The 19,243-nt window shown below is 26.0% G+C and overlaps 4 protein-coding genes across 8 annotated transcripts in view; 2 read left to right on the top strand and 2 right to left on the bottom strand.

Moving 5' to 3' along the window:
* LOC130674880 (calmodulin-binding transcription activator 2) overlaps positions 1-4,049 on the bottom strand; it is a 65,203-nt gene extending 61,154 nt beyond the window's left edge. For 3 of the 5 annotated variants that reach the window (XM_057480322.1, XM_057480319.1, XM_057480324.1), the window contains exon 1: positions 3,652-4,049. The gene's annotated coding sequence lies outside the window, so the exon portion shown is untranslated. The remainder of the gene's footprint in view (positions 1-3,651) is intronic. The other 2 variants (XM_057480321.1, XM_057480323.1) reach the window with 1 other exon arrangement.
* Positions 4,050-4,533: 484 nt separating this feature from the next.
* Positions 4,534-7,097, top strand: LOC130674883 (eukaryotic initiation factor 4A-I-like). Its single transcript, XM_057480328.1, has 2 exons — positions 4,534-4,701; positions 5,532-7,097. The coding sequence occupies exon 2, from the start codon at positions 5,553-5,555 to the stop codon at positions 6,792-6,794; it is 1,242 nt and encodes a 413-aa protein (XP_057336311.1). The 5' UTR covers positions 4,534-4,701; positions 5,532-5,552; the 3' UTR covers positions 6,795-7,097.
* Positions 7,098-7,754: 657 nt separating this feature from the next.
* LOC130674884 (mediator of RNA polymerase II transcription subunit 13-like) lies at positions 7,755-17,879 on the top strand. Its single transcript, XM_057480330.1, has 4 exons — positions 7,755-8,216; positions 8,287-8,444; positions 17,197-17,284; positions 17,437-17,879. The coding sequence occupies exons 1-4, from the start codon at positions 7,966-7,968 to the stop codon at positions 17,633-17,635; spliced, it is 696 nt and encodes a 231-aa protein (XP_057336313.1). The 5' UTR covers positions 7,755-7,965; the 3' UTR covers positions 17,636-17,879.
* On the bottom strand, positions 17,856-19,222 carry LOC130674885 (uncharacterized). Its single transcript, XM_057480331.1, has 5 exons — positions 18,962-19,222; positions 18,694-18,856; positions 18,409-18,590; positions 18,218-18,342; positions 17,856-18,148 (listed from the first exon to the last, which is right to left on the bottom strand). The coding sequence occupies exons 1-5, from the start codon at positions 19,025-19,027 to the stop codon at positions 18,031-18,033; spliced, it is 654 nt and encodes a 217-aa protein (XP_057336314.1). The 5' UTR covers positions 19,028-19,222; the 3' UTR covers positions 17,856-18,030.
* Between the last annotated feature and the right edge of the window lie 21 nt (positions 19,223-19,243).

The raw sequence follows: 19,243 nt of genomic DNA, 5'->3' as shown, positions 1-19,243 counted from the left end.
CTAGGGAATTATTACGGTTTTACTTTGCAGTTTTTTATAATTAATATTTTTCAAAACTTCCCTTTAAAGTGAAATTCACTCCGCGTCTACTCCAAATTCACTCCGAAATTTTCTAGTATAAAATTTTTTATTGAATAAATTTGAAATCAATTAAATTGATAAAATAATGGTTTAATATTATACTTTTAAAAATATCAGCAATAAAATTTCTACACAAAAAAAAAGATTTCTTGTCTCAAGAAAATCCTCGTTTCCTGTATATACTGTCGGACCTCGTTATAAGACAATTTGCTGTCTTTTTTATAAACCAGGTATCGTAACTAATAGTTTTATAACGAGGTCCTACTGTATAATAAAAAAAAAACTCAACGTTCCGATTCACATTTCGAAATAAAAATTGAAAACTAAATCTCGATATTATTTTCACCCGATTGATCGAACTAAAAAATAATTTTTCACCTGCTTTTTACTTAACTTGAACAAATGAAAAATAAAAACATATATAAATGTATTTATATCCGCAGCAATAGAGGGTTTCTTCTTGTACGGGATTTATTGCTAAGAGGCTTCTAAGTCACGTTAAATTAAATAGACGTGTGTATTGTAAGATGCTTGACTCGTTAATTCGTATCGAACAGGTTTACTATTATACCTGCTAGTGTTATAACAATATAAAGCGTCCATACCCATCACCTTGCGCACATAAAAAACTATATGTATTTATATTTAAATATGATAATAATTATAATAATAAATATCTATACGCTGAACACATGTGCCTATAAAACAATTACGTTAGAAAAAAATTCATTCGACCATAATTTATTGAGCTATAAAAGTATCCTATTAGATATAAATAAAAATAAATTAAATATATACGTCATTGCATTAAACTTAAGTAATTGGAGTATATATTTATAAATTAAACTATCCGAGGAAATAAAAATAAATTATTATTGTATCAAATTAAAATACACATATATATATTTTATAGGCGAATGGATTCTTTTGAATTTTTATTGAGCTATTAGCAGATATTGTATAGACTACTGTGATAAGTGGAATACGATAATACGCAGCCAAGGTTTTGTCGGTTTTTATTTTCATTCTGATTTTCATTTTTATTTATTTTTTATATATTTAAATTTTTTACTATTATTTAACTATTGTTATTATTATTATTATTATTTAGATAGACTATCTATTCTCTATCCATTTGAATTTTCTTATCGGTATAGAATTTTTTACTGGTTGGTAACTCGAGCCAAAAAAATATTTTTCTTCTTCCGTATTTTTTATTTATTTTTATTTCGGCATTTATCATTCCTTGGATTTCATTTTATTTTATTTATTTAAAATTTTACCTTGTTTTTATATTTATTTTAAGGATATATTTATTTACGTCAGTAGTTTTAGTTGGTATAAATTATTTAAATATTTAGTTTTAATATATTATTAAATTGGAGAGGCGAGACAAGATTGAATTATGGAGGAAATAAATCTGCTTGAGATAGATTTATTGAAGATGGAATTGCATGATTGAAATACAATACAATATTGTCATCTACTGGGTATATATATCTGTATATATTTATTATCATTATCACTCATGAATGTAGAACATGTTGAATAATAAATATTATTAATTTTAAACCCGATTTATTGATTTTCGAAGCTTATATTTATTAATTGCACCGTAAAAAATCAGGAGACTTTGGCGGGCTTACGGATTTTATTTAAATTCGAATTTACTCTGTCACTTAAAGTTTTGGAGTCAAAAAAAAAATTCCGCATTTGGTCAATCGGGAGTTTGTTTTTCCAGCGGAGAGATTTCGGAGTTATCTAAATTTTATCTAAATCTGAATTTACTCCATCACTTGGAGTTTTGGAGTAAAAAAAATTGCGCATATGGAGTCAATAGGGAGTTTGTTTTTCCAGCGGAAAGATTTCGGAGTGATCTGGATTTTATTTAAATCCGCATTTACTCCAATTCGGAATTTTAATATTCAAATAAACTCCCCTTGAGTGAATTTTACTCCAAGGGGATTAAATAAATACACAGTCATCTTCATTCACTCCGGATTTAATCCGCGAATTTTTTACAGTGAACTTTGTATTTAAAGAAAAAAAAAAAAATTATTATTTTTGTAAATAACAAAGAATTTTAAAATTTGCTCAAGGCTGATTAATTGTTGACTTAAAAAAAAATTTCGTTATCGATTTTCAAAGGAACGTATTTTTATTTTTAATAATTCAATGGAAAGTTAATTTTAAAAGCTACAGAAATAAATTTTAAATAATTTTTTTTTTTTTCAAATTTATTTTAAGAAACTACTTGAGCATTTAAAATATTAAATATTGGGTACAAAGGCGATTTTAATAATTAATTTAACTTTTTTTTTTGGAGTTCAAAATTTTCGAGGCTGAATTTTAAAATGAATTGAAATTTTTTTAATGATTATTTGTTTGTCGAAAAAATTAAATTATAAAAAAAAATTTACAAATAAAATAAATAATTACTTTGTATTTTCAATACCTCAACTGAAAAAGCATTAATTATTAAAGGATTTAAATACGTGTCAATATAAATTATTTAAAAACAACACAAGTTTTTAAACGCGTTGTTTACTAGACTTACTGTCAAACTATTTAATTATTTAATTATTAGAAGGTTACTCCCATAATTTTCAATGCTAATATTTAATTATTAAAAAAATACATGAATAATTATCTATATAAAATAATAAATATATGTAACAATTACTTTTTGACGAATTCCCACAAAATTTATGTGAAAAGTCCGATAGTAATTTTTTGTTTTTATAAAAAAATCCCTGGTGGATTCGAACCCGGGACCTTCAAATCTACGAAATCGCCTGCGACCTCATGGGCCTGTGGTCCACAGTCCATCTTACGGCATAAAAAGAAAATGTATTTTCTATGAAAAGAAACTTTTCTTCGTGTAAATAATCCAGAAGAGAGCATCGTTTCATCTTCTGGACAAATCCGCGTACTTTTAATTCGACGAAAGTACAAAGCGCGCATTTCCAAAATATTTAAAATTTAAATTCTAGCGCCATGACGGCTAAAAAAATTCAAAAAAAATTCTACCAATAGAAGTAAAATTAAAAAAAAAATTTTTGTAAATTTACTGTTGAATAAAATGAAATAATTGACAACTGAGTCGATGCCATAAAAAATAAACTCGACTACATGTTCATTCATTTTGAAATGAATGTATCGATAGTGTTATTTATTAAATATTATCAACCTAAAAATAGTAACACCCATGAAAATACCAGTTACCAGCACTCTCCCTCTCTCTCTTTCTCTCTCTCTTTCTTTTTAATTTATTTTCTCTCTCTTATGAATCTAAAACGTCTCGTGATAAATATAAATCCGACACGAATTGTCAATAAAAGCACACACGATATATTTTACCGGAATTTACACTGATATTATCTTGATATATTTATAGTAGTGGCCTAATTTTCCCACAATATTTATTTATCTATTTACCCAAAAGAAATTAAAATAAATCGTAAACAAATAAAACTAATTACCCACTAATTAAATATTAAATAAATCTGACCTGTACTAAAAATTTCAAAATTTCAAAATTTAAATTCAAATTTAAAAAAAATTACTCACCAATTTTTTCCTACCACTGCTCGAGCTGTCGTTCATTTTTGTTGATATTTAAAATATTTATTTATTTAATAAACAAATTGAATTATTTGAATAACAATAATAATAATATTTAATAATTTATTATTATTTTTTAACACTTGATAAATATGAGAAACACAACTAACACCGACATTTAAATTTACAACACGTAACTTATTAATAATAATATTATAAAACAAAGTTAAATAAATTTATAAATAGTATTAATTACGTGGATAATTGTTAAATTACCACGTATGTACGCTCGCGGACGATTATAAGAATCCATGACAGATAGAGAACACACAACTAAATACACGGTGTAGTTTCTCGCATGCGCGTCCAGTGAGACCCTAGACAGAGACCGGAGACCCACACAACTAGATAACCCCGCAAAACACTTTTAAGCTTACACACGTACGATACCTCGATCTCTGTGTCAGTGTCGAGCTTAAAATCATCGATTACGTCATTTTCGAGCTGAGGAACTCGATCGGGTTTCAAAAAATAAAAATAAAAAACTTACTGGCAGCGGCTACTCAAGCGACGAGAGATAAGCGGGAAATATTCAAATTCTCATGTGGTGGGAAAATTTGAATTCTTTATTTTAAATTGTGTAAGATAATTAATTGGAAATTAATATGAGAGGGTAAATTATAATTATGCTGGGTAATTTTGGAAGTAGTGAATTTTTTTTGTGGGGATTGCAGAGATTTGAATTAATCGAGTTCCCGCGCTTTCAAATTTGCCGCCAAACTTAAGAGAGGGCAGTGGCGGTTAAAGATAGGACGCGTTATAGTTTTGGATGCCAGATGCCAGATGCCAGGTGGTAATTTTCGTTGCGCATGACCATCTTACAATTTATTGTTCATTTAACGTCGACCACGTTGAGGCATTTGCAAGTGACTAGTACTTGTTAAATAAAAATTAATTTTTTAACATATCTACTGGAAAAGTAAACACATTCTGTATTCACAGAACATAAATATCAGCTTTGATAAATTCATAATCAAAAACTTGGTTATTTAAAAGGTAAACTTTATATTTTTTTAAATTTATTTCTCACTCGCACTAATATGCCTGCTCTCCCACGCTATCTATTACTTATCGAGGCTCCATAATTTATTATTTTTAGTATATTAATTATATTTATAATTTTATAGATTTTAATATTCATTTTTATTTTATTTATTATTATTTTTGCTTTCTCAAATTTTATATTTTCGTATCTACTCGGTATTAATTTTTTTTTAACAAAATTTTCCCGAGCGTTTCCACGTGTCGGAAGTCGGATATTTTATTTAAAAAATCATTAAAAATTAACATTTGTCTATAAAAAATTACAAAATTTTTTAAGTTTGTTTATTTATTTAAAAAAAAAAATTTCAAAAAAAAATTTCCAAAAATTTTTTTTTATCTAAAAATTTTTTTTATTTTTTATAAAAACTTCAAATAAAAAAACCGGGTAAAAATATGAGTAATTTTTATGCCGGCAGGATAAATTGACGTGAAAGTAATTTGATAGTAGAACGCGCATTGGGGCATGGATTAAATTTATGGCGGACTTTCGGTAATGTCTGATAATTTACCCAAATTATTATCAGACAGAACTTAATTATTTATTTTATAAATAATTATTTTTTAAAACGCGCGAGTTTCGGTGGTTTAAATTCAACATATGGTCAGATTTTTATATTTGAAGTGCGTTGAGTTTAACGATTAGTGGGGTTATGCGTGACGATTATTGAATATTAAATAGAACACCGTCAAAGGGGGAGTAGTTGCTTCAAATCATTACTTTAGTTTAATTAGCAATAAAAATGCGATGATCAATTTAATAAATTTATAATTTATTTATTTAGGTATCGAGATTTTAAGTCAAGATGTCAGATAGCGAACGCAGAATTGATGACGAATCGAAAAATGGTCTTGGCGACAGCGAAGGGCCCCCAGGAATGGAGCCAGATGGCGTGATCGAGTCCAATTGGGAGCAGATCGTCGAGAGCTTCGACGACTTGAACTTGAAGGATCAGCTTCTTCGTGGTATCTACGCTTATGGTTTCGAAAAACCTTCGGCTATTCAAGCTCGCGCTATTCTCCCGTGCATCAAGGGACACGACGTGATAGCCCAAGCCCAGTCTGGTACTGGTAAAACCGCAACATTTTCAATCTCCATTTTGCAACAAATCGATACGTCGATCAATGAGTGCCAGGCACTTATTCTCGCTCCAACTCGTGAGCTTGCCCAGCAGATTCAGAAGGTAGTCATTGCTCTTGGAGATTTCATGAATGCACAGTGTCATGCTTGCATTGGAGGAACTAACGTGCGTGATGACATGCGCAAATTGGAACAGGGAGTTCATGTTGTCGTGGGAACTCCTGGTAGAGTTTACGATATGATAAATCGACGCGCACTGCGTACCAACAACATCAAGATGTTTATTTTGGATGAAGCTGACGAGATGTTGTCTCGTGGATTCAAGGATCAAATTCACGATGTCTTCAAGTTACTTCCGACAGAAGTACAAGTTAACTTGCTGTCTGCTACCATGCCGACTGATGTATTGGAAGTATCGAAATGTTTTATGCGCAACCCGATTAACATTCTTGTCAAAAAGGAACAACTGACACTTGAAGGTATCAAGCAATTTTACGTCTTCGTTGAGAAGGAAGACTGGAAGTTGGAGACTTTGTGCGACTTGTACGATACTTTGAGTATCACTCAGGCTGTAATTTTCTGCAATACTCGTCGCAAGGTCGACTGGCTCACTGAGAACATGAAGAACCGCGACTTTACTGTCTCAGCCATCCACGGAGAAATGGAGCAGAAAGAGCGTGACACGATTATGAGACAATTCCGTACTGGATCTTCTCGTGTTCTCATCACGACAGATATTTTGGCGCGTGGTATTGATGTCCAGCAAGTATCGCTTGTCATAAATTATGATCTTCCATCAAACCGTGAGAATTACATCCACAGAATCGGACGTGGTGGTCGTTTTGGACGTAAAGGAGTAGCCATTAATTTTATAACTGAAGATGATAAACGCACTCTGAGCGATATCGAGCAATTTTACAACACCCACATCGATGAAATGCCAATGAACGTTGCAGATTTGATCTAAGTCTTGCTATTGGCTATAATTTACTTAGATAGTTTTAATTTTTGTATATCAATATTGAAAAATAATCCATTTAAATATAGCTCAATTTTTCATTTATTCAAATTTGAATTTTCAAAAATACGACAATTTTTATATTATTTTTTACAAATAATATAAACTGTTACTATTTTTGTAAAATAACTGAAAAAAATGGTCAAGTTATTCTATAAATATAAAAAAAATAAGTACAGTTTTACAATCGATGCTCCAATAAATTATTTAAATCGCAATTATACTGAATTATTTCTTCATAATTATTGGTAAGAAAAATTAATAATTTTTTTTTTTTGTTCTTTAAAAATTATAGATTTTAATTTTAGTTTTTAAAACAACTTTGAAATGATAATTATAAGATCAATCGACAATGGAATTTTTAAGAACAATTAACTCTGTTAAATTATATAATAATAATATTAATAACTATAATAATAATATTAATAATAATAATAATAATAACTATAATAATATTGATAATGATGATAATTAATACTTGAACGATAAATATTAAAAAGTTTTATATTATTTGTCAGTTAGAATGAAAATTTTTTTATCAATCGTTTTAATAATCAACAATTTAAAAAAATGTAGTCAACTTAATTTTTAAAAATTTTTTACTCGAAATTACTGGATACCGTAAAAAGTCTTTTGTAATCTTGATGTGTATGATAAAAACTAGAATAAAGAATAATTATAAATTTATTTCTATTTTAATTGTACGAAAGTTTAATAATAAAAAATAAAATTAATATGCATAATAATTAAATTTTTATTTATTTTTTTTTTAATATCTTCATTTACAGACTGGAAAAAAAATAAAAATTAATCATCAATAAGCAGAATAAATTTTACTTATATATTTTCATGTGTTGGCGTACACGAGAGGGGGAAGTCGACTCGTGTGAAACTTATGGTTTCACCTGCTGAAGAAATTGTCAGTATCTCGGAGTACTCCAGCGAGTGTACTTGCGTGTTGCAAAATAAATAATTTATTTAAGCTCATCAATGCTCAAGTGTCTCATATTTTATTCAAAAAAAAAATTTTTACTAAAATGAGTTAATAAAATAATTTTACAGTTCAATTTAAATTATTCAAATAATTTTTATTTTAAAAATTTGAATTTGAAATAATAAAATGCCGGCAGCTTCGTCAATTTATTGGAATTCAATAGATTCCCAAAGATCATCAAGTTCTGGTGACGCGGGCAGTGCGCGCCAGTACGTCGATCCCTGGGATCTAGAAAATTACGCGTATTTACGTCGCCACAGTATCGCAGCTCCTGGGAATCACCAAAAGCATCATCATCATCATCATCATCACCATCAAGTTCCGCAAACTTCTTACAGCCGCGTATCCCAACGTCGCGAACCTGAAAATGAATATTGGTAATTTTGATAATTAATTATAATTATAATTAAATTTCTAATTAAAAATAATAATTATTTAATTATTAAGGTACGCAAAAGAATTATCACGAGAGCCTGGTTATCTACCACCAGCTTCCGTCGAAGAAATATATTTTGGACCCTCAACAAAAATAAATAATTCACATTATCAACCAATTTATGAAGATGACCCGCGTTATGCTGCACCAGTTTACGCACCACTCACCGGTAAGTTTTTTTTTTTTTCTTATACACGAAAAAAATTTCTTGGCCCAATAAATTTTTTCTTTCCTCAAAAAACTTTTTATTTTCAATTCATACCGCAAATAATTTTTCGCGCCAAAAAATCTTTAGTTTCTGTACAATTATCTCTCTTATCTTTAATTAATTCCCTAATTAATAAATAATATCCCAGAAAATTTTCATATTTTTTAGTATCTCCGCAACTAAAAATATATATCTAGTGTATTGTTTAGTAGGATGTGTACCTTGACCCTCGCCTACGTTTAAATTATAAAAAAAATATAAACGTGGGTGTCATTTATTTACTCACTAGCTGACGACCTAAACATCAAATTTATTTAATAACTCAATTATTTTTTTTAATTATGAGAGAAAGCGGGAAATGACAAAAATTTAAGTAAGAATTTAAATTTTGAATTTTTTCGCGGGAGTAAAAAAGATCGTGGACTATTTAAGAAAAAGTAAAGCATGACAATTATTCCCAAGTTAATATTCGTTAAAAAATCTTACGACCATAAATAATATCATGGGAAAATTTTTTTTTTACTGCTAGTTCAGTTGAATATTTAAACGTGACACAGAACAGTATGTGGAATAATAATAGTGGAGTAGTAAGAAGTTATGGTAGCATTAGCATCAACTTCTGACAGTAGACGTAGTAGCAGAATAGCAACAACATTAATAATGATAATGATAATGATATAAATCTGTATTATTGTATTATATGGGAACCAATCGAGATGGTTTGCGAGCTTGTTGGATTTCTTAACGAGCTAATGTTAAAATATAAAACATCTGATCACGCAAGTCTCTCGCGCTCTTGATTACTCCGTGTAGCAATTGAATTGTGATTTGAATTAAGTTAAAGACAATACCGTTTTTTTTTCTTCTTTTATTAACAGCAATGAGACCGTTTGTTTGAATTACAGGACTATAATATCCTGAGAAATATTACATCACAAATTATACCCTGAGGTCAAGATAACAATAACAATAATAATAATATTTTATAAATAAACTAATGCGAATTAATTGTGAATGATCATTTCTTATTCATTCATTTTTTCCATTAGTTAGTTTCCATTAATCCATTAACTAATTAATTATAATTATCCATTTTTTCCTTAATGTCTTGATAAAACAATTTCTGAATGTCAATTATTTTTTATTTTTCCATTATTCCATTAATTTTCCATTATCTATTAATCTATTAATTTGAAAATTTCTATTCATTTTTATTTTTAATTATATATCCATTAGTTCTACTTATCCATTTTTCCATTGATTTAAAAAATCCATTACTCCATTATTATGTCGGTAGTTTTCCATTAGTTACCATCGATCCATTAACTAATTAATTATAATTATCCATTTTTTCCTTAATGTCTTGATAAAACAATTTCTGAATGTCAATTATTTTTTATTTTTCCATTATTCCATTAATTTTCCATTATCTATTAATCTATTAATTTGAAAATTTCTATTCATTTTTATTTTTAATTATATATCCATTAGTTCTACTTATCCATTTTTCCATTGATTTAAAAAATCCATTACTCCATTATTATGTCGGTAGTTTTCCATTAGTTACCATCGATCCATTAACTAATTAATTATAATTATCCTTTTTTCCCTTAATGTCTTGATAAAAAAATTTTTATTTGTCAATTATTTTTTATTTTTCCATTATTCCATTAATTTTCCATTATCTATTAATCTATTAATTTGAAAATTTCTATTCATTTTTATTTTTGATTATATATCCATTAGTTCTACTTATCCATTTTTCCATTGATTTAAAAAATCCATTACTCCATTATTATGTCGGTAGTTTTCCATTAGTTACCATCGATCCATTAACTAATTAATTATAATTATCCTTTTTTCCCTTAATGTCTTGATAAAAAAATTTCTATTCGTCAATTATTTTTTTATTTTTCCATTATTCCATTAATTTTCCATTATCTATTAATCTATTAATTTAAAAGTTTCTATTCATTTTTATTTTTAATTATAATCCATCAGTTCTACTTATCCATTTTTCCATTGATTCAAAAAATCCATTACTCCATTATTATGTCGATAGTTTTCCATTAATTAGAATTATTCATCATTCCAGTGGTTTTTTCCATTATCTATTAATCTATTAATCTAAATTTCCCATCCGTTTTCATTTTTTATAAATCTATTAATTTTACGTATCTATTATTCTATTGATAAAAAAATCCTATTACTATGTTTGTATTTTTTCCATTAATTAAAATTTTTCCATTCATTTATTATTTTTTCCTGAATCCATTAATTCGACTTATCCATTTTTCCATTGATTTAAAAAATCCATTACTCCATTATTATGTCGGTAGTTTTCCATTAATTAGAATTATTCATTATTCCAGTGGTTTTTTCCATTATCTATTAATCTAAATTTCCCACCCGTTTCCATTTTTTATAAATCTATTAATTTTACGTATCTATTATTCCATTGATTAAAAAATCCTATTACTATGTTTGTATTTTTTCCATTAATTAAAATTTTTCCATTCATTTATTATTTTTTCCTGAATCCATTAATTCGACTTATCCATTGTTCCATTGGTTTTTCCAAAAATCCATGACTCCATTATCGAATTTATATTTCTTCCATTACTTAAAAATTTCCATCCGATATTTCTTCCTTTTTATAAACCCACTAATTTTTCATATCCATCATTCCATTAATTTTCAAATCCATTAAATTTTTTTCCCTACTCCATTAGTTTACTTTCAACTTTTTTTAAAATATCAACACCTCCTCCTTTCTTATCATACTTTTCAAATAAATTTCGCTCTCCAATAGCAACAATCCCCATAAATATATAACAATATATAAAATATATATCGCCCGTAGAAAGTTTTAACGTCCACCTGTTGTATGATATCGTAATCACGTGATTTTTTGATTATCATCATTTGGTTGGACGAGTTTCATTTAAAAGTAAACTGCCGGTCTTGAAGGTTACACCAACCGTATCAATTCGCCATAATCATATCATATTAAGAGCAATATGCTTTCACAAACAATCATAAATAATATATCCTATTTTTTCATATTATATATGATTATATACATACATATATACATACATGCATACATAAACCACTTTATTAATAATCCGTACAGAATCGCCTCAAATTCAAATTCAAATTTCTAAGCCCGGGAAATATTTAAAAAAATTATTTTAAATATTTCCCTCAATTATTTTTTATATTATATATATTATAATTACCCCATTGTCTTATCTTATAAACTAAAAAAAAAATAATTCCCACAATTGTTTACTTTTTATATTTTATTTGCACTTCACCTCCAAGCGTCTCGCTTTCATTAAGAATTCGCGCGACTTAAAGGCGGCAAAAAAAAAGTATATAATTAATTTAAAGTGCGAACCCTTTAAAAGGTCCAGCAAAGAAAGTTCAGACGAAGATATAGATATAGATACTCGTCTGGTTTTTCACGGTCGGGTTTTCTCTTCAAGTACTTATATGTATATATATTTATATAGACATAGATGGATATTTATCGCGTAAGATAAAATAAAAATAAAAATAAAACTAAAGGTAAAATGTAAACACTTGGATCGGTTCCAATGACCCGCCATCAAGTGTAAAAGGAAGCGAGTACTTCCGTTTATTATATATTCCTTTCAATCGCTGGAACATGAATAATTATTCGGTACTTGCAGTAGTGTACTATCTTTTGTACTTATCTTTGTTTACAACTTTGACTAGATTATATTCTCACGCACCAATTGATCAAATTTTATTTATTTATTTTTATAGATTTGTAATTTACTTTTTAAATTACGAATTAGTCAAGTGAAATTTATCATCCACGTGGTATATGAAGATAAGATTTATATATATTTTATAATAATTGGATCTAGTGTAAATAACTTTCGATTTGTTATGAACAATAATAAATAATAAAATAGTAAATTCGTATATATATATATACATATATATAAATTGTATGAATAAGAGATGAGGAAGAGAGTGCGTGATTATTTATCATGCTTTCTTGATAAAAAAAAAAAAAATTCTAATATTTAAAACATTGAGAAAATAATTCAATAATTTTTGAAAAATTTAATTTTTTATAAACCAAAATTTATTTTTCATCTATTGAAATTTTTTTTTAGTCAAAAAATGAATAATATTAAATATTTGTAGTAAAAAAAAATTTAATATTCAAAATACAACAAAAAAAAATTCAATGATTTTTAGAAAATTTAATTTTTCAAAAAAAAGTTTTGATAAATCGAAATCTACATTTGAAAAAATTTTTTTACTCAAAAAATAAATAATGATACTAAAGTTAGCAGACGTCTAATAATTTTTGGATTTTTTTTTTAGACGATAAGCCATAAAAAAAAAAATATTTGAAAAAATTGCACCTGTAGTTTTTTAAATTTTCTACATGTGCATATTTTTATTTTATTTTTTTGCAATTGATTTGTTGAGAAACAAAAATTCAAAAATTTTTAAATGTCTGTTAACTTCATGATACTGAAGTTAGCAGACGTCTAATAATTTTTGGATTTTTTTTTAGACGATAAACCATAAAAAAAAAAATATTTGAAAAAATTGCACCTGTAGTTTTTTAAATTTTCTACATGTGCATATTTTTATTTTATTTTTTTGCAATTTATTTGTTGAGAAACAAAAATTCAAAAATTTTTAAATGTCTGTTAACTTCATGATACTGAAGTTAGCAGACGTCTAATAATTTTTGGATTTTTTTTTAGACGATAAACCATAAAAAAAAAAATATTTGAAAAAATTGCACCTGTAGTTTTTTAAATTTTCTACATGTGCATATTTTTATTTTATTTTTTTGCAATTTATTTGTTGAGAAACAAAAATTCAAAAATTTTTAAATGTCTGTTAACTTCATGATACTGAAGTTAGCAGACGTCTAATAATTTTTGGATTTTTTTTTAGACGATAAACCATAAAAAAAAAAAATATTTGAAAAAATTGCACCTGTAGTTTTTAAAATTTTCTACATGTGCATATTTTTATTTTATTTTTTTGCAATTTATTTGTTGAGAAACAAAAATTCAAAAATTTTTAAATGTCTGTTAACTTCATGATACTGAAGTTAGCAGACGTCTAATAATTTTTGGATTTTTTTTTAGACGATAAACCATAAAAAAAAAAAATATTTGAAAAAATTGCACCTGTAGTTTTTAAAATTTTCTACATGTGCATATTTTTATTTTATTTTTTTGCAATTGATTTGTTGAGAAACAAAAATTCAAAAATTTTTAAATGTCTGTTAACTTCAGGATCATAATATTTAATGTATATATAGACTTATGTGATAAAAGAAAAATAATTTTCTACAAGTGATTTATTTCCTCTTCATGAAAAACAATAAATTAATCTCTGATTCTATTAAAAGTCAACATAACAGATCGTATGGGTCCATTCACTTTCACAGGAGTCGAAATTAAAACAGAATTGCACGTAAAACGTTTCGAGATAATAATAATAATGATAATAAAGCAATTCCACACATGTACTAGCGAAAATCAATTAATTCCCATGCCTAGGGTGTTTTAATTTATTTAACCATAAAAGCCACTGAATTTTAACTCAATTCGACTATTAAATAAATAATCGTGTGTAATAAAAAACTAAAAACAATAAAAATCTATAAATATTTTATATGTATAAATAATAAATTATTTAAAATATAAAATAAGAGAAATTTATTGATCTCGTGAGAGTAGAAAGGATTTTAATAAAAAAATAAAAATGTCACTAATGATCTCGTGATTATCAATTTCACTCTCATCTTAAATCGATTTTGCGATTTATTCCGACACGGATGTATACGACTTGTTCCTCTTTAATTATTATTTTACATAATACTTTTTACCACTTTCTTATTAACATGAAAGTGTAATTTCATTTATTAATTATTTTTCCGATGACAAGTATTTTTTTTTAATTGTGCACATCATACAATTATTAGTCAATTTAATCAATAATTACAATCACTAATTTTTTAAAATCAATTCTTTAAATAAAGCAGGACCCAATTTTATAGAAACTTATTAATTAGTATAAAATTTATGAGAATCTATGGAATTTTATAAGATTTTTTAAGCAGGAACTGGACTCCTAGTAGAAATTTCGATTAATTTCGGGTTTTTTCGGAACATTTGACAGCATGGGTTCGATCCCAACGCTGTGCAATTAAACCAAGTGACTGATTCCCTATCAGATTTGAAAGTCTCTAATTTAATGTTAATTAATTTAGTGCTGTAAGATGGGCGCTGAGGTATAGAATTGATTTCTGTTTCAATTTTCGGATTTCATCGGGACACTGAAGGGCACGGGTTCGATCCCGACGCTGTGCAATTGAACCAAGTGACTGATTCCCTATCAGATTTGAAAGTCTCTAATTTAATGTTAATTAATTTAGTGCTGTAAGATGGGCGCTGGGGTTTAAAATCGATTTCTATTTCAATTTTCGAGTTTTGTCAGGACACTGGAGGGCATGGGTTCGATCCCGGCGCTGCGCATTAGAACTAAGGGGCAGATTTAAAAATTTCTAATTCGATATTATGTTTTTTACTATATATGTAAGCAGGCATTCGCACTTGAGGTGTGCAAAATATATAAAAAAAAAGTAGGTAATATTATTTAATTGTTTAAATAATTTGCAAGGTGTGCAGACGGTTAGTATTTTATAATTATTCTTAGTACGTAGAAATTACGTATTTATGTGGGTGGAGGACTTGTTAGCAGAAGCAGCGGAGCTTAAATAAATATAAAAGTAAAATAATAATGTACGTACTCTACAACTTATTCTAGCAGTGACAGGATAGGCTTTTTTTTAGCAAGGTCTGATTTCTATCTCCAAGACTTTCCTCTAACGTTTCGTGACCTTCATTACTTTATTTTATGAATGGAGTTGTTAATTAATTTAACAATAAAATTAATTACTTAATTAATTTTTTTAAAAAATTATACTTTTGCTTAGATAAATTTATCAATTGATTTATGGTAAAAATACCATGGACTATTTTTTAAAATTACGAAAATACCCAGAGGCGAAAATATATTTTGTTGCAACCAATATCTTATATGGCGTGCGTACGTCGAAGAAAAGTTAAGCGACTTATTACTAAAGATTGCATTGACCTAGTATTATCTCATAAATTTTTTTTTTCATCGTCGACGTATTACGTTAAATCAATTGACGTATAATTTTTTATTCAAGCATTACATGTTGCGCAAAAATATTATGCTCACGTACTTGAATTATTTTCTTCAGAACTTATATAGATATCCTATAACATATATATATACTTCATACCATATTTCATGTCTACGTGTTAAAATATATGCATAAATGACTTCCGGAAAATTAATAACAATAATTATTCTTAGTCGAGCTAAAAATTATTTAATTTTAATTTTTAATTCCGAGTAAACGAATACGTCTGATATTTCTTAACTTTTTTTTTGTTTGTTTAAAATTTTAACCGAGTCCATTAATTATTTTTTGCAAGTGATCTAGTTAACAATATAATAAATTATGTCCAGTATATACCGTACTTTATTTTATATACAGGAATGCGACATTCGTTCGTTGGCTTCACTCGCCTAAGGCTGGCGCTGCCAACATTCTTCACACTCGGCATTATTCTATTATAAGAAGTTTATTAATTATTACTAATTTGTTTTGAATACTTGGTGATAAATTTATGTTACAAAGAGTATATGAAATATATGTCTATATGGATGTATTATCATATTTTTTACATTAAAAAATAAAAAAGAAATAATCATTTGCCAAATAGAGAAAGTTAAATCTTTTGATGCGTAGACGTATACGTTTTCTTGGCACTATAATGGAATAAATAATAAATAAATAGTATTACTAATGTCTTTTAATTCTATATATAATAATAATAATAATAATAATAATAATAATAATAATAATATTAATAATAATAATAAATAGAAAAAAAAGTCGAAGAAGACTAATAAGAAGAAGAAGAAGAAAAGTTGAAGAAGACTAACAATAATAATAAATAATAATAATAATAATAATAATAATAATAATAATAATAATAATAATAATAATAATAATAATAATAATAATAATGATAATAATAATAATAATAATAATAATAATAATAATAATAATAATAATAATAATAATATTAACAATAATAATAAATAGAAGAAAAAGTCGAAGAAGACTAACAGTAATAATAAATAATAATAAAAATAATAATAATAATGATAATAATAATATTAATTATAATAATAATGATAATAATGATAATAATAATATTAATAATAATAATAATGATAATAATGATAATAATAATATTAATAATAATAATAATAATAAGTAGAAGAAGGAAAAGTTGAAGAAGACTAACAGTAATAATAAATAATAATAAAAATAATAATAATAATGATAATAATAATAATAATATTAATAATAATGATAATGATAATAATGATAATAATAATATTAATAATAATAATAATAATGATAATAATGATAATAATAATAATAATAATAATAATAATAATAATAATAATAATAATAATAATAATAATAATAATAATAATAAATTTATAATTAATATTAATAAAATGAAATAATTGAAATTAAAATTTATTTGTATATTTTAAAGGTAATTAAATAATTTGATTGATGTTACAGACCTCGAGCAAGCTAAACAATTCGAGGATCGCCGGTTGAAAGAGGTGTTAAGACGTAGAAAACTTTCACGTACAAGTATACATGGAAGGCAAGTCAATTGATTTGATTAATGATGTTGAATAATAATAAATAATTATATATTCTACTCATTTATATATTTAGTAAAACTAAACTTGTATATTAAGCATGACGGGTAATTTTAAAAAAAATATATTTAAATTTTAAATTTATCATTTTCAGGGAGGAATATATTTATCACAGCGCGTCAAACCGACGCGATTCTGTTGATAATAATAAAAGTAAATCAACTAGCGGTGGCGAAGAAAATTGCTACTTCGAAGTAATACAGCCGTCTAATATCGGGTTCAGTAATTACGGTCATCTTAAAATTGATTACACAAACAGTTGGAATTCATTACAACGTAAAATTACTAAATAATCATTTTTAAGTTTATAATTAAGTAATAAAAGCTTCAATATTTTTTTACTCAATTTCTTATTTCTTCCTCACGTTACTGAAAAAAATTTATCTGTAAATTTACGAATGTAGAAATTTTATTATTTAATAATTAATGTCAATTAAAAATAATTGTAAATAATTTTTAATTATATTTTGTTATAAATAATAATTAGTTTAGTTTTATATTTTAATTAATTGACAATGGTGTCAACCAAAGTAATAATTAATTACTCAGCTAACAAATTTGTACTTTTTTATACTCAAATAAAAAAAAATAATATCTAAATTAAATTAAATTAAAAAATTACTAAATACTTAGTAAAATGGCTATCAAATTTGATTACACTGGATATAATTAATTGTAAATAAATATTTTAATCAAGATCAACAATCGGTTCCTCGCTGGGAGTATAAAGTTTTCTTCTTTTTTTCTCAACAACCGTTTCATTGTTTTTATCAGACTGCGACAGTTCAATATCAAGACTAGGCCAGCTATTAAAAAAAAGGTAATTAATGATACTAATAATTATAATTGTAATTAAGAAGCAAACAATCACTCACTCAAATACTTGAGCAGTTTTTTTCTTACTCTTCGGCCTTTTTTTATTACCACCCGTAATTGTTTCATACAAAGCCGGGTGAACAAAGTCACCATTTTTTTTAATTTCTTCCGTTAATTTTTTTATCTAAAAGAAGAAATCAAAATTTGTTATTTAAATTACTTAATATATTTAATAATAATAATTAGCTACCGTAATTTTTTGAGAATCGACAAGAATTTTAAGTTCATTTATTTCTTCATCATATTTTTTTTTTAAATTCATTAATTCATTTTGATATTTTTTGTTTAAATTTCCCATTTCTTCTCGATGTTTTTCTTCAATTATTGTTTTGTCGCATTGAATTATTTCTTTTTCATCTTCGAGATTTCTTACTAAATTAATTTTAATTAATGAGTGTGAATGTAGCAGACATCAGACAGATTTAAAATTATTAAAAGTAAATATGACAATAAATAAATATATATAAAAATTTACTTTGTCTTTTAAGATTTCGAACTTCTCTCTCCTTATTTTCATAATATTTTTCCACAGCTGGAATTAATTTATCTAATCTTTCCTGTGCCTTATTCGCATTCATGTTAAACAAATCAACGATTTCTTCTTGAGCATTTAGATTTTTTTTTAGCGCACAATGTTCCTAAAAAAATTTAACCTCAAATTTTTACAAAAAACGATCAAACAAACAAAATAAAAAACAAATAAATTACCAGATAATTTTATAATTAACAAAAAAAAAACTTACAACACTCAGATCAACAAATTTATTTACGATTCCCTGTAAGTCCGGACGTAATTTATTTTTATCCATTGAAATAATTAAAGTAATTGATTATTTTTTAAAAAAATTAATTGAATTTTTTTTTCAATGCTCACTTAATCGTAATTAAAGTAATTAACCCCTTTATCATCATAAAATTTGAAAAATTAATTTGCGTAAAGATGGCGCGCTTTAAAAATTCAAAAGTTTCAAGCTTTCGCGCGCTTTTCCTGCGCATGCCAAAAACAAAAATAGTTAAAGTCGCGA

The sequence above is a fragment of the Microplitis mediator genome, chromosome 9 (genome assembly GCF_029852145.1).
Source record: "Microplitis mediator isolate UGA2020A chromosome 9, iyMicMedi2.1, whole genome shotgun sequence".
NCBI lineage: Eukaryota > Metazoa > Arthropoda > Insecta > Hymenoptera > Braconidae > Microplitis > Microplitis mediator.
This window is presented reverse-complemented; position numbering and strand designations above follow the sequence as displayed.